Consider the following 15,343-nt stretch of genomic DNA (forward strand, 5'->3'; position numbering starts at 1 on the left):
TGCAGCTTTTCATGCCACAGAGCTCTGACCCTTCACCATGCTGTGGTGAGGGAAATAGGCACTTTGAAGTTATATTAACACGGGTTTGAATGAATCCCAGCTCTGCCATTTAATTACCGTGTTACGTAGCCACTTTATACCTCAGTTTCTTTATCTTAAAATGGAAATGATGATATTTGATCTATGAGAGAATTTTGTAAGATATTGATATCTAGCATATTTTAATTTTTTAAATAAAATTTGCTGAGATCAAATGCATACATGCTCAGAGTACTCATATATATATATACATGTATATGTATGTATATATAAATACACACTTAATCTCTGAAACTGTGGTTAAACAACAACAAAAGTATTTTCAGCTTTTCAGTGTCTTCCACTTAAACGAGTGTGCACTGTAGGAGGAGAAGCTATCCTGCAGGGAGTCCTGCATGGATTCCAGTGTATGAGTCAGACATTATCATCATCTGAAGATATTTATTAATGCTATAGCACCATTCTGATCTCACTTATTCATTCATAATTATGCCTATACTTTCCTTCACTTGGGCAACTTTTGACATAAATTTTATGATAAGAATGCCTTCATCTTATCTTAACAGCTGGTGAAAGGATAAACACTTAAATCACAAGATTTAACCTTGAATTTTTGTTTGGTGATTTTTAAAATATGTTTTTAGGACTCTGAAGTTGATCCTGAAAAATTCTCCAGTAGGATAGAATGTGAAAGTCCAAACAATGACCTCAACAGATTCCGAGGCTTCCTGTGAGTGATACATGACTTATCTTTGTGGGTGTGAGTGGAATTGTATGTTGCAGTTATATTTAACTCAAAAAAACTTGTGCGTACTTATGCCTGAGTTAAATTGCTAAAGCTGTAAGTTAAGCCACCTATAAATTTGGCTTGTTTTATTTATTTCATAAATGTTTACCTATATGTGTTTTAAAACAACAACTAAACCTTGTTCTTAAAATAATCCTAGGATCTCTTTCAGTGGTACTTGAGCTCCATGTTAAGCCCAAGTCACGTTAGGTATTTGGAAGGAAGTGTTTGGACAGACACGGCAGCCTAAGTGACACGATAGGATGGTGTCCTTCTATCCTGTTAGAATTAGAGCAGGTGAACAATTCAGTTGGTTAAAGTTAGCCAATGATTTTGAAACACATCTAAGAAAAAGTATGAGAATCCATAATAGTGTTCATTCTGGAGGCTTCCTATGGCGTCTACATCTCTTTCCGAGGGCAGCTAGAATTTAGGGTCTTACCTGATTCAGGCTCGCTTCCGCCACTTAAGTGCTTTAATTTTTGAGCCAAGTTTCTTACTCTTTTTATCCTTCCTGACTTTAAAGAGGAGTCGATTAGACCTACTTCACAGTGGTGATCTTGTGAGAAAATGGCAGAGAAGAAAAAAGTTCTGAACTCATTTTTTTGAGACCAGAGTTATCTTTATACCATTACTGTGATACCAAAAGAATGCAAAGACATTTAGAGGAAAATTAATATCCCTCATGAAATCTACAAAAAAGCTACTAGAATTAATAACAGAGTTTATCAGTGTTGTAGGAAACAAGATCAATATACAAAAATTGTATTTCTATGCACTAGTAATGAACAATCAGATATTGAAATTTTTAAAAAATCAACTTATAATAGCATCAGAAAACATGAAATACTTAAGAATAAATCTGACAAAAGATATGAAGGACCTGCATATTGAAAACCACTGAACACTGTTGAGATAAACTAAAGACGTAACTAAATGGAGAGACGTATGTTGTTCATGCATTGAAAGGCTCAGTATTGTGAGGACGTCAGTTTTTTTCCCAAATTGATCTGTAGAATCAGTGTAATCCCAGCTGAAATCCCAGCAAGGTTTTTTGTTTGTTTTTGTTTTAGGGGGGTTTGTTTTTGTTTTTTTTTTAGAAATTGGCAAGTTTATTCTAAAATTTATGTGGAAAAAGAACTATTTAACTAAAGCAATTTTGAGAAAGAAGGACAGATTTGGAGGGTCAACACACCAGGTTTTGTTTTGGCATAAAGATAGACCAGTAGGTCAGTGGAAGAGATTAGACTCCAGAAATTGATCCAGACATTTATGGGCAGCTGAATTTTGACAAAGATGCAAAGGCACTTTAGCGGAGAAGGATAGTTATTTCAACAAATGATGCTGCAGCAATTAGACACCTATATTACCAAAAATAAACTTCAATCCTGACCTCTCACCACTTAAAACGATTAACTAAAAATGGATCCTATACTTAAATGTAAACCTGATATTATAAAACTCCTAGAAGAAAACATAGGGGAAATCTTTGGTACCTTGTGTTAGGCAAAGATTTCTTAGATAAAACACCAAAAGCACAATCTGTAAAAGGACAAAAATAATTAAATAAAAGAACTTCATAAAAATTAGAAACTTCCTCTTCAAATGACACTGCTAAGTGAATGAAAACAGAAGTCACAGACTAGAAGGAAATATTTGCTATGTATGTATCTCATATAGGACTTGTATTCAGAGTATAGAAAGACATCTCAAAACTCAGGAGCAATTGAATAGTACAGTTTTTAAATGACAAAAAAATTGAACAGACACTTCACCAAAGAAGATACATGGATGACAAACATCTGTGTGAAAAGATGCAAGTTAAAACCACAGAGCTACAACCGCTGAATTGAAAGGACCAGCTATACCATTCTTCACAAGGATGTAGAGAAACTGGAACGCTCATATGTTGCTGGTAGGAATGGAAAAGGCTACAACCACTTTAGAAAATAGTTTGGAAATTTCCTAAAACGTTAAGTACACACCTACTGTATGATCTGTTTACTCCACTCCTGAGTAGTTACCCGAGAGAAAACATTTATCCATATACTAACCTATACACAGATGTTCAAAGCAGCTTTATTTGCAATAGCCCCAAACTAGAAACAACCCAAATGTCTGTCCACAGGTAAATGGATAAATAAATGGCATATCCATACAGTGAATACTACTGTGCAGCAAAGAGGAGTTTACCGTGATACAAGCAACAACATAGATGCATCTCAAAATAACATTGAGTGAAAGAAGGCAGACAAAAAAGAATATGTCCTATATGATGTGATTTATATAGTCTGTCAAGAAAGAAAGCTAATTTATAGTGATAGAAAGCAGATTAATGGCTGCCTGGGAGGGAGAGGGTAAGAAGGAAAGATTGCAGAAAGACATAAGGAAGCTTTGGGGAGTGATGGTATGTTCATTTTCCTGATTGTAGCGATGGTTGCACAGAGGAAACATGTCAAAACATCAACTTTAAGTATGTACAGTCTATGGATATGATTCTTGTTAGCTATTCCTCAATCAAGTTGTTTAAACTTTTAGAGTAAGAGTTATCATGGAATGAAGTTTAGAACGTAGTGGAAGGATCAAAGCAAAGGGCTACACATTGCCTTTGGTTGATATGTCTCTAAACTTCCCCTCCCAAGAAATGGGATCACTTAGCTTGTAGAATGTACCACATTCTAAATGGAGCTGGTTGCATCCTTCCTGTGGTGAGTACCCACACTGCTCCTTTCGTCCCCCTCCTCATTCTACTCATGTGTTGAACAGACCAGGTCGTTTTGCCCGCAGAGGTTACCACTACAGATTTGGTAGATTTGGCTGGCTGCACCTTTGCGTTGGTGATTAACATGTTTTTCTGGCCTTATTCCCTGAAAACTGTCCAGAGGAACTTTCAGAATCTGATGAAAGAAATTTGCTTCCTAGAAAATGACAAATGTATGTGTATTTACATACATAGGCACACACAGGGAGATATTGCATACAGTTTCAAAGGCTTCAAAGGTCCCCTGATGCCACAGACCCCAGTCTGATTTGCCTTCATAGAGGCTTGATTAGATTCCCAGGGAGATGAGCAGTTTCTGGCCTTGAACTTCTGGAGGCTGGAGGCCTGTGACGTCTCCATGTCTCATTGGTGGTTATGTTAAGCTTGGTGTTGTCAGCCTTATCCTTTCATGGTGAAGTTCGCCACCAGCCTTCCATCTAATGATTTTAGCAGCCACTGTTATCACCTAAGAATAATCCTCAATTTCACCATGTCAAAATTGGTAATTTTCTAATTCCATCAGGAACTTTTCCCTCATCAGCTATTAAGTTACCCCAAAATAGTTTCTACTAGAGGAAATAGTTTCCTTATTTGGAATATTTTCTAGTTTTTGTAGTATCAATACTAGAAGTTGACAAACAATGAATGATAGAAAACAGTGTTAGAAACCCGTTCTGTCTTCTTTCCCAGCTAAAGTGGGTAACTCTGAAATAACAGAAGCAAATGTATCAGAGATTTGAAACTTTTCCGGTAAACTGCCTAACTTCATACTCTAATCAAGAAACTCAAAAATCATGATTTTTATTTTTACATTCCCATGTTTGCTATTTAAATGTAAATCTATATGCTGTCTTTCTTACAGAGAACATTCCAACAAAGAACGCGTGGGTCTCAGTAAAGAGAATTTATTACTTAGAGGATGCACCATTAGAAACACAGAGTCTGTCATGGGCATTGTGGTTTATGCAGGTAGGTTACACTTATGACTTTTCACCATCATCTCTCTGTGCTTTTCTGCAAGTTAACATTTTTCATTTACTCAAAAATGCAGTTTCTAGAAAACGAAAGGAAATTTTGTCTTGAAACCTTAATATTGGTCTCTGTTTTTCTAAATGAATCACAAAACCAAACTAAATTAACAAAGTGTATCACATAACTACTTTTCATTACGTTGTCTGCCAGAGAGATATAAAAATGTGATATTTGCTACATGGCTTTAATTTGCACATTTTCTGACATATTGTGTTACCCACATAGGCCATGAAACCAAAGCAATGCTAAACAACAGCGGACCAAGGTATAAGCGCAGCAAGTTAGAAAGAAGAGCAAATACAGATGTCCTCTGGTGTGTCCTACTTTTGGTTATAATGTGTTTAACTGGTGCATTGGGTAGGTAGAATTTGATTATTTGCTGACATCTTTTCAGCAAGATATTCATTTAAAAGTATTTTATTTTCAAAATGAAATTTATGAGTTTAATTTGACTTCTGTGAGGGATGTTTTATTTGCCAATAATTGTTTTCTTCACATCTTCAGCTTTCTCATTCTCTAACCTGAAAAGCATTAGTCTTGATTATATCCAGTTACACATGGCCACAGTACTAAAGGGGCCTGGGAAGAGATGTAAAGAGTGAGAGAGAGAGAGACAGGAGAATGTGTAGCCTTTTGAATTTGAATTTGTTTCTTAACAAAAATAGTGGGTGTTCAACCAAAATAAATACTCTCATCTCTCTTTCTTTAGGAATAAAGTTCTATATTTGCATAATATATACATAGCATCCTTTTGATGTCTGTGCATTTTTTGAAAGGTCATGGAATCTGGTTGAGCAGATATGAAAACATACCCTTTTTTAATATCCCTGAGCCTGATGGACATGTCATATCACCAGTGTTGGCAGGATTCTATATGTTTTGGACCATGATCATTTTGTTGCAGGTAATTTCTATTGAACTCATCATAGAATTTTAAGATCTTTGCTACTTATCCAGCTCTATGTGGTTTTTCATCCTTTCTTTTACCCCTTTAACATTTTTTAAATTGTTTGGTTCTTCTTAGGTCTTGATTCCCATTTCTCTCTATGTTTCCATTGAAATTGTGAAGCTTGGACAAATCTATTTTATTCAAAGCGATGTGGATTTCTACAATGAGAAAATGGATTCTACTATTCAGTGTCGGGCCCTGAACATCACTGAGGATCTTGGACAGATTCAGTATCTCTTTTCTGATAAAACAGGAACCCTCACTGAGAATAAGATGGTTTTTCGAAGATGTAGTGTGGCAGGCTTTGATTACTGCCATGAAGAAAATGGTGAGTGTTGGGTTTCAATGAAAACCAACCTTAAGATTGGTTGTTTTTGCACCCGCTTAATGGTTTGGTAATTCTGGCACAGAAGTGCTATATTTAATCATTGGGTACTTAACTCCTCCAAATGCGCATTGTTTTATTGTTGTCCCTCTAAAAGTTAGTAGGTCAAAAGTTGGTAGGTCAAGAGCTAGTGGGACAAAGTCAAAGAGTCTACTTACATGGTTTTTCTTCTTTTTTTTTTTTTTGTCATGGTTTCTCTAAAAGGAAAGTAAATTACCAGTAGTTATAGAAGGTTGGGGGTTGGATTTGGTGACAGTAATATTGCTTTATAGATATTTTTGAGAATCGAATGAAACTGTGGACCATCTCCCTAAAAAATATTTTGAAAATAATTCCAAAGGGACAACAGTTTCCCCATACCCCATCATTCAGCCCATAGTTATTCATTGATCCTTGGCTAAGAATACCTAGATTAAAAAGAAATAAGATGAGCTGAATTTCTGAGGCTAAGGAAGTAAATATATAAATTGCAAGTTTTCTTTAAAGAACTGAACTTCATTAATTTTATTATTTATGAAAGTAAGTGTACTCCTATGAATAATTCTGAGACATACACAAAACAAATTAACCTAAAGGTTAACCACCATTAATAATTTGATGAATATATAACCATCCATTTCTTTATGCATATTCCGTTTTTTTTAAAAAATAAATTTATTTATTTATTTATTTACTGGCTGTGTTGGGTCTTTGATACTGCACACAGGCTTTCCCTAGTTACGGTGAGTGGGGAGCTACTCTTCATTGCGGTGCGCAGCCTCCTCATTGTGGTGGCTACTCTTGTTTGTGGAGCACAGTCTCTAGGCTCATGGGCTTCAGTAGCTGCGGCACGCAAGCTCAGTAGTTGTGGCTCACAGGCTCTAGAGTACAGGGTCAGTAGTTGTAGTGCACGGGCTTAGTTGCTCCTCTGCATGTGGGATCCTTCCCGAGCAGGGATCGAACCCATGTTCCCTGCACTGGTAGGTGGATTCTTAGCCACTGCGCCACCTAAAAAGTCCCATGCATATTCCTATATATGCAAAAGCAAATATTTGCACATTTTCCCTTTTTTAAGTTATAACATGTTAAAAAATATTGCTTTGCAGTTTGCTTCTTTTTATTCCTCAAGATCTCATGGACTGACTTTTTCCAAGTCAGTTCATGACTTAACATTAAATACATGGTATTTCATTGTATGTGGTCAAGCTTAGTTTGCTATTATAACAGTACTTGCAATTAACATTACTTATTCATTCAGCAAATATTTTGTGAGCTCCTAATATGTGGCATGAGTCCCTGATCTCATATAGCTTAGTATTTAAGGCAAGAAGATAGACAAGATTAAAAATTATGATATACAAAATAAAATTCATCATGCAATACGCATTTCTCTACGTACATATTTGTCCAATTATTTTTATAAGATAAGTGTCTAGAATTGGTATTGCTGGATACAGAGGTATGCACATATAACATTTTTATAGATCCTACAAAATTTATCTCTAAAATATTGTGCTAATTTATGTTCTCACATCCTAGAAAAATAATACCTATTTTTCACACCCAGTCATAATGGTGTGAAGTTATTTTTAATTTGTGAGTTTTGTAGACACAGCACTCCATTGTCTTAATTTTTCTCTTTTTAGTAATGAGATGTTTAACTGTTTAACTTTTATGTTTTTGGCCATTTGCATTTCCTTGGTGAAGTGATTATGTCTTCCTGTTTTACAAATAAGTTTTTCTTATTCTTAGGAGTCTGTAGGAGGGTTTTACCTATTAAGGCAGGGCTAATATTCAGCTTGTATGCCCCAGTCTAGGTTGTCTGTGGCCAGTTTCATTTGTGCGTTTGTATGGAACCAGTTTTTAAATAATTTGAATATCAACCCTGATATTATCCTTTTCTCCTATGTGGCAAATATTAATACTTTCCTGGTTCATCATTTATCACTGTATTAGTTTTCTATTGCCACATAACAAATTACCACAAATTTGATGGCTTCAAATAACATAAACCTACTATCTCACAGCTTCTGTGGGTCAGGAGTCTGGGAGCAGGTAGCTGTGTCCTCTCTGAGTCTCTCACCTGGCTGAAATCTAGGTGCTGGCTGGGGCTGTGATCTTATCTGAGACTCAGGGTCCTCTTATTGGTTCCCTGGTTTTGGAGTTGTCAGAGTCTTGAGGTTGTAGGACTAAGGTCCCTGCTTCCTTGCTGGCTGTCAGTCTGGAGCCATTCTGAGCTCATAGAGGTTTCCCACCACTCCTTTGCCACTTGGCCTCTCCACAGCATGGCAGGTCACTTCTTCAAGGCCAGCAACCGAATCTCTAGCTTTGAATCTCTCTGATTTCAGGAAGGTCATGGCACCTCTTTTTGCCTTCTGAGGTCGTACCAATCTAGGAAAGTCTTCTCTTCCATTAACTCAGATTAAACTGGCTAGAGGCTTGATCATAGCTGCCAAATCCCCCTACCTTTGTCATGTAACATAATTCAATCACAGAAGTGAGGTGCCATCATACAAGGTGTGTACCCAGGTGTGGGGCAGGAGTCTTGGGGGCCATCTTAGAATTCTGTCTACCGCAGCCTCCTAACTTGGCGTAGGGTGTCGCTTCTTGTGAGAAGTTTTATATTTTTATTAAATCAGTCTTGTCAATTATTATGACTGTTATTAAGACTACAAACATGATTTCTGCCAGTCGTGTTCAACTTAGACATCCACCCTGCCCAAAATTTAAATAATATACTATATATTCTCTTAGGTACGTGTATTTTTTTTTTTTTTAGGTACATATATTTTTAAGCCAGCTTTTGTTATTACCTGTGAGTATGAAGGATAAAATATTGAGTATTTATCATATAATCACTATACAATATAAAAAGCTTATCATATTGGATATGATAATATTCTACATTGTTTCATCTTTATTGCATTTTTATTACAAAAGCAATATTTTAGAAAATTTCAGATAAGCCAACAGAGGAAGGTTTTAAAGCCATCAATAACTCCTACCCAACTGAGTGGACCACTGTTAACATTTTAGTTCATTTCTTTTGAGTCTCTTTTCCTGTAAACATTAATATATATGTTTTTTTAAACAAAATGGCATGACAGTGTGCTTTGACTTTTATAACCATTTTTCTTAAAGCTTCATCATGATCGCCTTTCCATTCTCTCCTCATTTTTTTTAATGGTTATGCTGTATTACATTGTAATAATTGCCAAAATGTATGTAATTAATCAACCATTAGTTTTGGTTGTCAGCAGTCATCTGCTGCAGTAAACAGTGCTGCAGTGAACAGCACTGTAGCTAAACCCGTATGTCCATTTGTGAGATTAGTATTTTCCAAAATTATCTGACTGTAGATCCCTATTTTTGAGAAGTATCTTACAGCAGTAATGTTTCACAAAATATACGGTGGAAAACACTACATTATTTTTTGTATTTGTGGGGTTTTAAACTTTGTACTTGTAGCATCTAAGAGGGCTAGAGGGCTAATATCAGCCCTCTCCCACCCCAGTCCCTGAATATACGCACTCCTGCCCAATGAGTACTTCTCTTCTGTGGTCCCTTGTGCAGAGAAGATACTGAGTGACTGAGAATCAAATGGCATCCTGACTGAACTGTAACTGATGAGATACCTGTTTGAGAGCCATGGAGTGTTACACCAGCTCTAGGAGGTGCTGACTTTGCCTCTGAACGCTTCTCTACCATAGATACATCCAGAGCTCCTGGTCTCTTGTCTGTAACGGTTTAAAAACAAGCATGTGTACACAAACACGCATGCAACTATGTGTTTTTTCTCTTTCCCTCTCTCTCCGTCTCTCTCTCTCAGTGCTGAAGGTGGTAATGGTAGGGGCTAGTTCTCCCCAGAACTTAACCCTGAGACATTATTTTCACGGGGATGAAAATGAGTTACACTTTCGGGATTTTCTGGCAAAAGAATTGCGTAGCAGATATTTCCATTTAAAATGTTGCTGCTGGGAAATAACCCCTTACCTTTATGCAGTTGAACTGAACACATCTGATGACACCATTTAGTGTTTTAAAACCTTGCGACTTATAAATTTGGTCCATTGACTGTAAGCATCATCAACACCCAGGTGTGTATTAGAAATGCAGAGTCTCAGGCCTGTCTTTAAAGCTTCAATTAAAATCTTCATTTAACAATATCCCCAGGTGACTTATATGCATATTAAAATTTTTTATCTCCTTTAAAATAGTACTGAAAGAGGCAGAGTTTTTTAATAAGAAACTTTTTAATTTAGGATAGTTTTAGATTTACAGAAAAGTTATAAAGATATTATTGAGAGTTCCAGTATGCTCCCTTGGCCAGTTTCCCTTGTCTTAACATCTCATATTAGTCTCAAGCTACCTTGTCATAAGTAATGAACCCATGTCGATACCTCGTCATTAACTGAAATCCATACTTTATTGGGATTTCCTTAGTTTTTACCAAAGGTCTTTTTTCTGTCCCAGGATCCCATCCAGAAAACCACGTAACACTTAGTCATCATTTTGGTGCCTCTACATTTGACAGTTTCTTCGCCTTTCCTTTTTTGGGATGACCCTAAGAGTTCTGAGGGGCACTATTTAGGAATTTTGTAGGCTGTCCCTCAATTTGAGTGTGTCTGCACAGTTTGGGTGTGTCTGCACGTTTTTTTTTTTTTTTTTTTATGATGCAGTTTGGGAATCTGATGTACATGGTGGCAGCATTTAGTAATTTCCAAGAACAAGGATTTTGGAATCAAGCCTCCTGAGTCTGATTCCCATCTTCACTGACTGCAAGCTGTGTGACCCTGGGCAAGCTGTATAATTTCTCTGGGCCACAATAAAAAGGATCAGTAATAGTAACTTCATGAGGTGGTTAAGAGGATAAGAGAAGATAAATCATGAAAAGGCACTTAGAGCATGGCACAGAATAAATTCTTTACAAGTATTAGCTGCTGGTGTTGTCGTAATTATTGTTGTCAAAATAAGAAACAGGCTTGTTTGTTGAGAAACTCATGGTCCAATGTGGGAGACAGACACAGAAACATAAAAATATCTTTTTAAGTGCCGTGTGATTAAAGTCAGTGTTCTCTTTCCATATTGTTTTGATTTTCAGGCTGTCAGTTTTGGAGGTGGATTTGCACTGATCAAGATTTGGGGCTTGGAGGATATAGGACAAGAAATTCCTGGAATGCTGGAAATATGAGGAATTAGTTTAGAATAAAAGGTTTTGTTTCAAGGATATGTGGTTGATACAGTTGAAAGAAACTCAGCTGAGTGTGTTATTTACAAGCAGGTGAAAGTTGGAATGCTGGAAATGTTTGGGGGATTAGTTCATAGCAAAATGTCTGAGGATATGCAGATGAGATAGTTGGAAGGAGTTTATCTGAGGGTCCTATGCTGTTCACCCTTTGGAGAGCACATTGAAAAGTGTGGTAAATGTTTTGTTCCATAGTCTCTTGCTCACTTCTTCCAGATGTCAAATAAACATGAATAATAGGCCATGAGCAGGTTGCTGGATGTTTGAAGAAGGGAATTGGAAGAGGAGAGAGTAAGATTAAATAAAAGAGAAATAAAGTAGTTAACGTAGTACTAATGTAGTACCTACCTTGAGACAAAGGAAAAAAGATTATAGACTTTGTGTATTTTCTCTTATGAGCTGGAAGGCAAGAATTCTTTTGCCACTTTGAGGCATTCGTGGAACTAATTAGAATCTACTTTAAGAGACATAATAAATGTCTTGATCATTTGGGTAGATTTTGTTTATCACTGTAATAATAAACCTTTGCTTCTTGTACCCAATTTTTAAAAAATTTTCGGAGTCTAGAAGTATGGCTCTTAGTAGCTTTGTTTTCTGAATCACATTGTAACTTTACTGATCTATATACTTCTCATAGCTTTCCACAAAATGATTAAAGATTGAGTTACTCCATGTCTTTGGTAATTTCACTCTTGCAGTTCTACTTGTTGAGCAAGTCTGTCCTACAGTAAAGCTCAGCTATCTGGCCTTATACTGATGGCACAGTTGTATGATGACTGGTTTCTGTAATGTTGGCTATGGGAAATTCCTGACATATAGCCTTCATGTTTATCTATGTTCTGTAGCATTCTAATTGTTTATTCTTAAAATGCTCTCACATCATCAGTAGATTTCTTTAGCTACTCAAGGATTGATCCACCTAGCACCATTGACATTTTGGGCTGGATGACTCTTTCTTACGGGAGCTGTTTAAGATGTTTAGAAGCATCCTTGGCCTTTGCCCCCTGCATGCCAGTAGCGTTGCTCCCCCAGATGTAACAACCAGGTTGTGTACAGGCATTGCCAAATGTTCGCTCAGGGGCAAATCCACCCCTTGTTGAGAATCACTGAGCTGACCTCTTGTATGCAAGTAACTGTTAAGGACATATAATGTAGTGGACACTTGTACTGACTTTGTAGTCATGAGAACCCAAATTCAAATCTTAATTCTGCCCCCACAAACTGTTTACTGTTTTACTTTCCTTAGCTGCAAAGTGGAACAGTGATAATTTCTACTATCTACAATAGCATTATTTTAAAGATGAAAACAAAATATATAGTTATAGAGACAGCTATATATAGTTGTTTATATAAAGGACCTAGCACAGCCTGCACAATCAGAGACAGTGGTCCTGGCCAGGTGGCCAAGGGTTATCAAAGTAAGCTAGAGGAAGTGTGAGAAAGGAAAGGGGAAAAAAAATAATAATACATTTTTTTTTTAAAAAAAGGACCTAGCAAGGTTTTTTATGAAAAGGAGTTACTCAATAAATGTTAACTCCCTACCCTACAACTTTCCCTTGATGCTACGGATATTATTCATATGTTTCTTCATACATTTACTCATTATTCATGTAATATTTATTGAAACTACAAAACAAGTACTCATTGAAATTGAGTGACCGTGTGAAATGATAAGGAATAATACATGTTAACTTTTTTGGCTATATTTAGGAACAATATAGCATGAAGACCCATAGCGCTGACTGTAGATTTTAATATTACTAGATATAGGACTAACCTGTATCACTTTTGTGAGATGGGGAAAATTACTTAGTTTTGATTTCTTTATTTCTAAAGTGAAGGTATTGATAATATCTACCTCAGAGGGTTGTTATAGTGATTAAATGAGACAAATGCCTGGCACATGGTAACATTCAGTAGCACATGGAAATTATACAGTGGTACCAACGAGTGGTATGGATGAGAGCCAGTACAGTTACAGAGGTCTTCATTGAGGAACTGGAACTGGAACTAAGCTTTTGAAGATGTGCAGGATTGATGTAAGTGGAAAGGAAGAGAATGGATAGCCTGAGCAAAGACACAGGTGAGAATGGAGAACTTCAGAATGCCGGGGACACAATAAGTGTATCTGTTTTTGAAGCTGAAATGTCATACAGGGATATAGTCTGTACTTTTTAGGCAGAGAATATAATGAAACCTACAGAACTGCAGAATTGGAAAGGATCTTGAGATCACTGAGTCCAAATTATTCATTCTTCCAATAGAGGCGTAGAAAGAGCAAGTGATTTGCTGAAAGCCACTTAGTCTTTGAAAGCGTTAGCTCTAGAACCCAGAATCACCATGTTGCCTCTTAGCCTCTCCTTGTCCTTAAAAAATATAGACAAAAACTTTTAAGTAGGGTGTGCAAATATTCTTTATTTTATAAATTAACTTGCCAAAAGCCATCCTTCATTCAGTAGCTCGACTTGGCCTGAATACAGACAACTAGCAATCCAAACAAGCACGTGTTTTTTGATTGGCTACTCTGTATTCCAGACACGGAACATAATGATAGGCAAGACAAGGCGCCTCCTCTCAGAGAACTTCTACTGGAGGAAATCATCACAAATAAATTAATTTTTAAATAAAAAATATTAAATAGTGAAAAGTGCTTTGCAGAGAATTGAAATGGGGTGATATGATACAGAGTGAGCAGAAGGCTACTTTGAATTGGATGGTTGAGCAAGGCTTCTCTAAGGGGGATATCAGAGCCAAGATCTGAATGACATGATCTTTGAATTCAGAGGTAAAAGCCTTCCAGTCAGAGGGAGCAGCTAGTATAGAGGCCCTCAGACCGAAATGAGCTTGGAAATATTCAAAGTAAAGAAAGAAAGGCCAGAGAGGCTGGGTTTAGCGCACAAGAAGGAGGGGCGAGAAAGGTTAGCCAAGGCCAGATCATTTTGAGTTACGCACACCAGGGTAAGGTATTTAGATTTTATTCTACGTGAACCGTGAAGCCACTGGAAAGTGTTGTGCAGGAAGTGGTCTGACCTGCTTCATATTTTAGAAGATCACTCTAGCTACTGTTTTAGGAATGGATTATAGAGGGGCAAGGAGGCCAGTTAGGAGGCTGTTGCTCTAGTCCAGTTGGGAGATGATGGTGGCTTGGATTAAGGTAATGGAAGTGGAGAGAAGTTTAGATATTGGGGATATGTTTTGCATGAATAATAGACAGCTACTGGTGATGCTCTGAATAAGGGCTGGGTAGGGAGGAAAAAACAAATCAAGGAGAATCCTAGATTTTGGGTGTAAATAGCTAGGTAGATATTTAGGTACCATTTACAAAGATGAGAAAGACCAGAGAAAGAGTAATTTGAGGGAGCTGGAGGAAGAGAGGGAACAGTCTACATTTCCCATGCCAAATTTAAGATGTCCATTGTTTATTTTCGACAAGTATTTATTGAGTATCTATCAACCCCTGCTCCGGGCTTTAAGAATATCATATTAACAAAAGACAAAATTCCCTGCCCTTTTGAAGTTTATATTCTAATGGATGATTCAAAAAATTAGAAATAAGGTATATGATATATAGATGGCCGTACGTGCTGGAGTAGGATATGTAGTGAACCGTGTGGTTAGATCTGGGACGTCTTCACTGACAAAGGGACACAACTTCAAGGAGACCTGAAGGAAGTAAGGGGGTGGGCCATGCAGATATCTGCTGGAACAGCCTTGTGGACATCCAGCTGGAAATAGAGAGCTGGATGTCTGAGTCTAGATTCTAATTAGCGGTCAGAGTTGAAGGAGTAGGTTTGGAGGTCCTGTGCACAGAGATGATTTTTCAAAGGTGGAACCAGATGATATCACCAAGAAAGGGTATGTAAGTGGTGAAGGGAGGGAGCTCCTGCAGCCGTCTGATATCTGAGGAATGAGGAGAAGAGGAGACAGCAGAAGAAACTTAAGGGATAGCAGCATTGAAGCAGGAAGAAACACAGTTACACGTGATATCAGAGAAACCGAAAGAGACGTGTGAAAGGAGGGAATGTTGGATATTGCTAAGAATTCAAATAAGGTACAAACAGATGCAATCACTGGGTTTGGTAACATGGAACTAGCTCATTGGCAGCCTTGACAAGAGCAGTGTCTGTGGAGAGTTGCACACAGAAAGCCATGGGACTAGTTGAGGA

General features: G+C 37.2%; 1 protein-coding gene across 4 annotated transcripts in view; it reads left to right on the top strand.

The window, feature by feature from the left end:
* ATP10D (ATPase phospholipid transporting 10D (putative)) overlaps nucleotides 1–15,343 on the top strand; it is a 109,766-nt gene that overhangs the window by 47,845 nt on the left and 46,578 nt on the right. For all 4 annotated transcript variants that reach the window (XR_009052511.1, XM_057725826.1, XM_057725828.1 and 1 more), the window contains 5 exons: nucleotides 684–769; nucleotides 4,450–4,556; nucleotides 4,845–4,976; nucleotides 5,396–5,523; nucleotides 5,644–5,896. Coding sequence is in view for 3 of the 4 variants with exons in the window: in XM_057725826.1 (XP_057581809.1) it covers nucleotides 684–769; nucleotides 4,450–4,556; nucleotides 4,845–4,976; nucleotides 5,396–5,523; nucleotides 5,644–5,896 (706 nt within the window). In the remaining variant the exon portion in view is untranslated. The remainder of the gene's footprint in view (nucleotides 1–683; nucleotides 770–4,449; nucleotides 4,557–4,844; nucleotides 4,977–5,395; nucleotides 5,524–5,643; nucleotides 5,897–15,343) is intronic.

Source organism: Hippopotamus amphibius, chromosome 3 (assembly GCF_030028045.1).
Source record: "Hippopotamus amphibius kiboko isolate mHipAmp2 chromosome 3, mHipAmp2.hap2, whole genome shotgun sequence".
NCBI lineage: Eukaryota > Metazoa > Chordata > Mammalia > Artiodactyla > Hippopotamidae > Hippopotamus > Hippopotamus amphibius.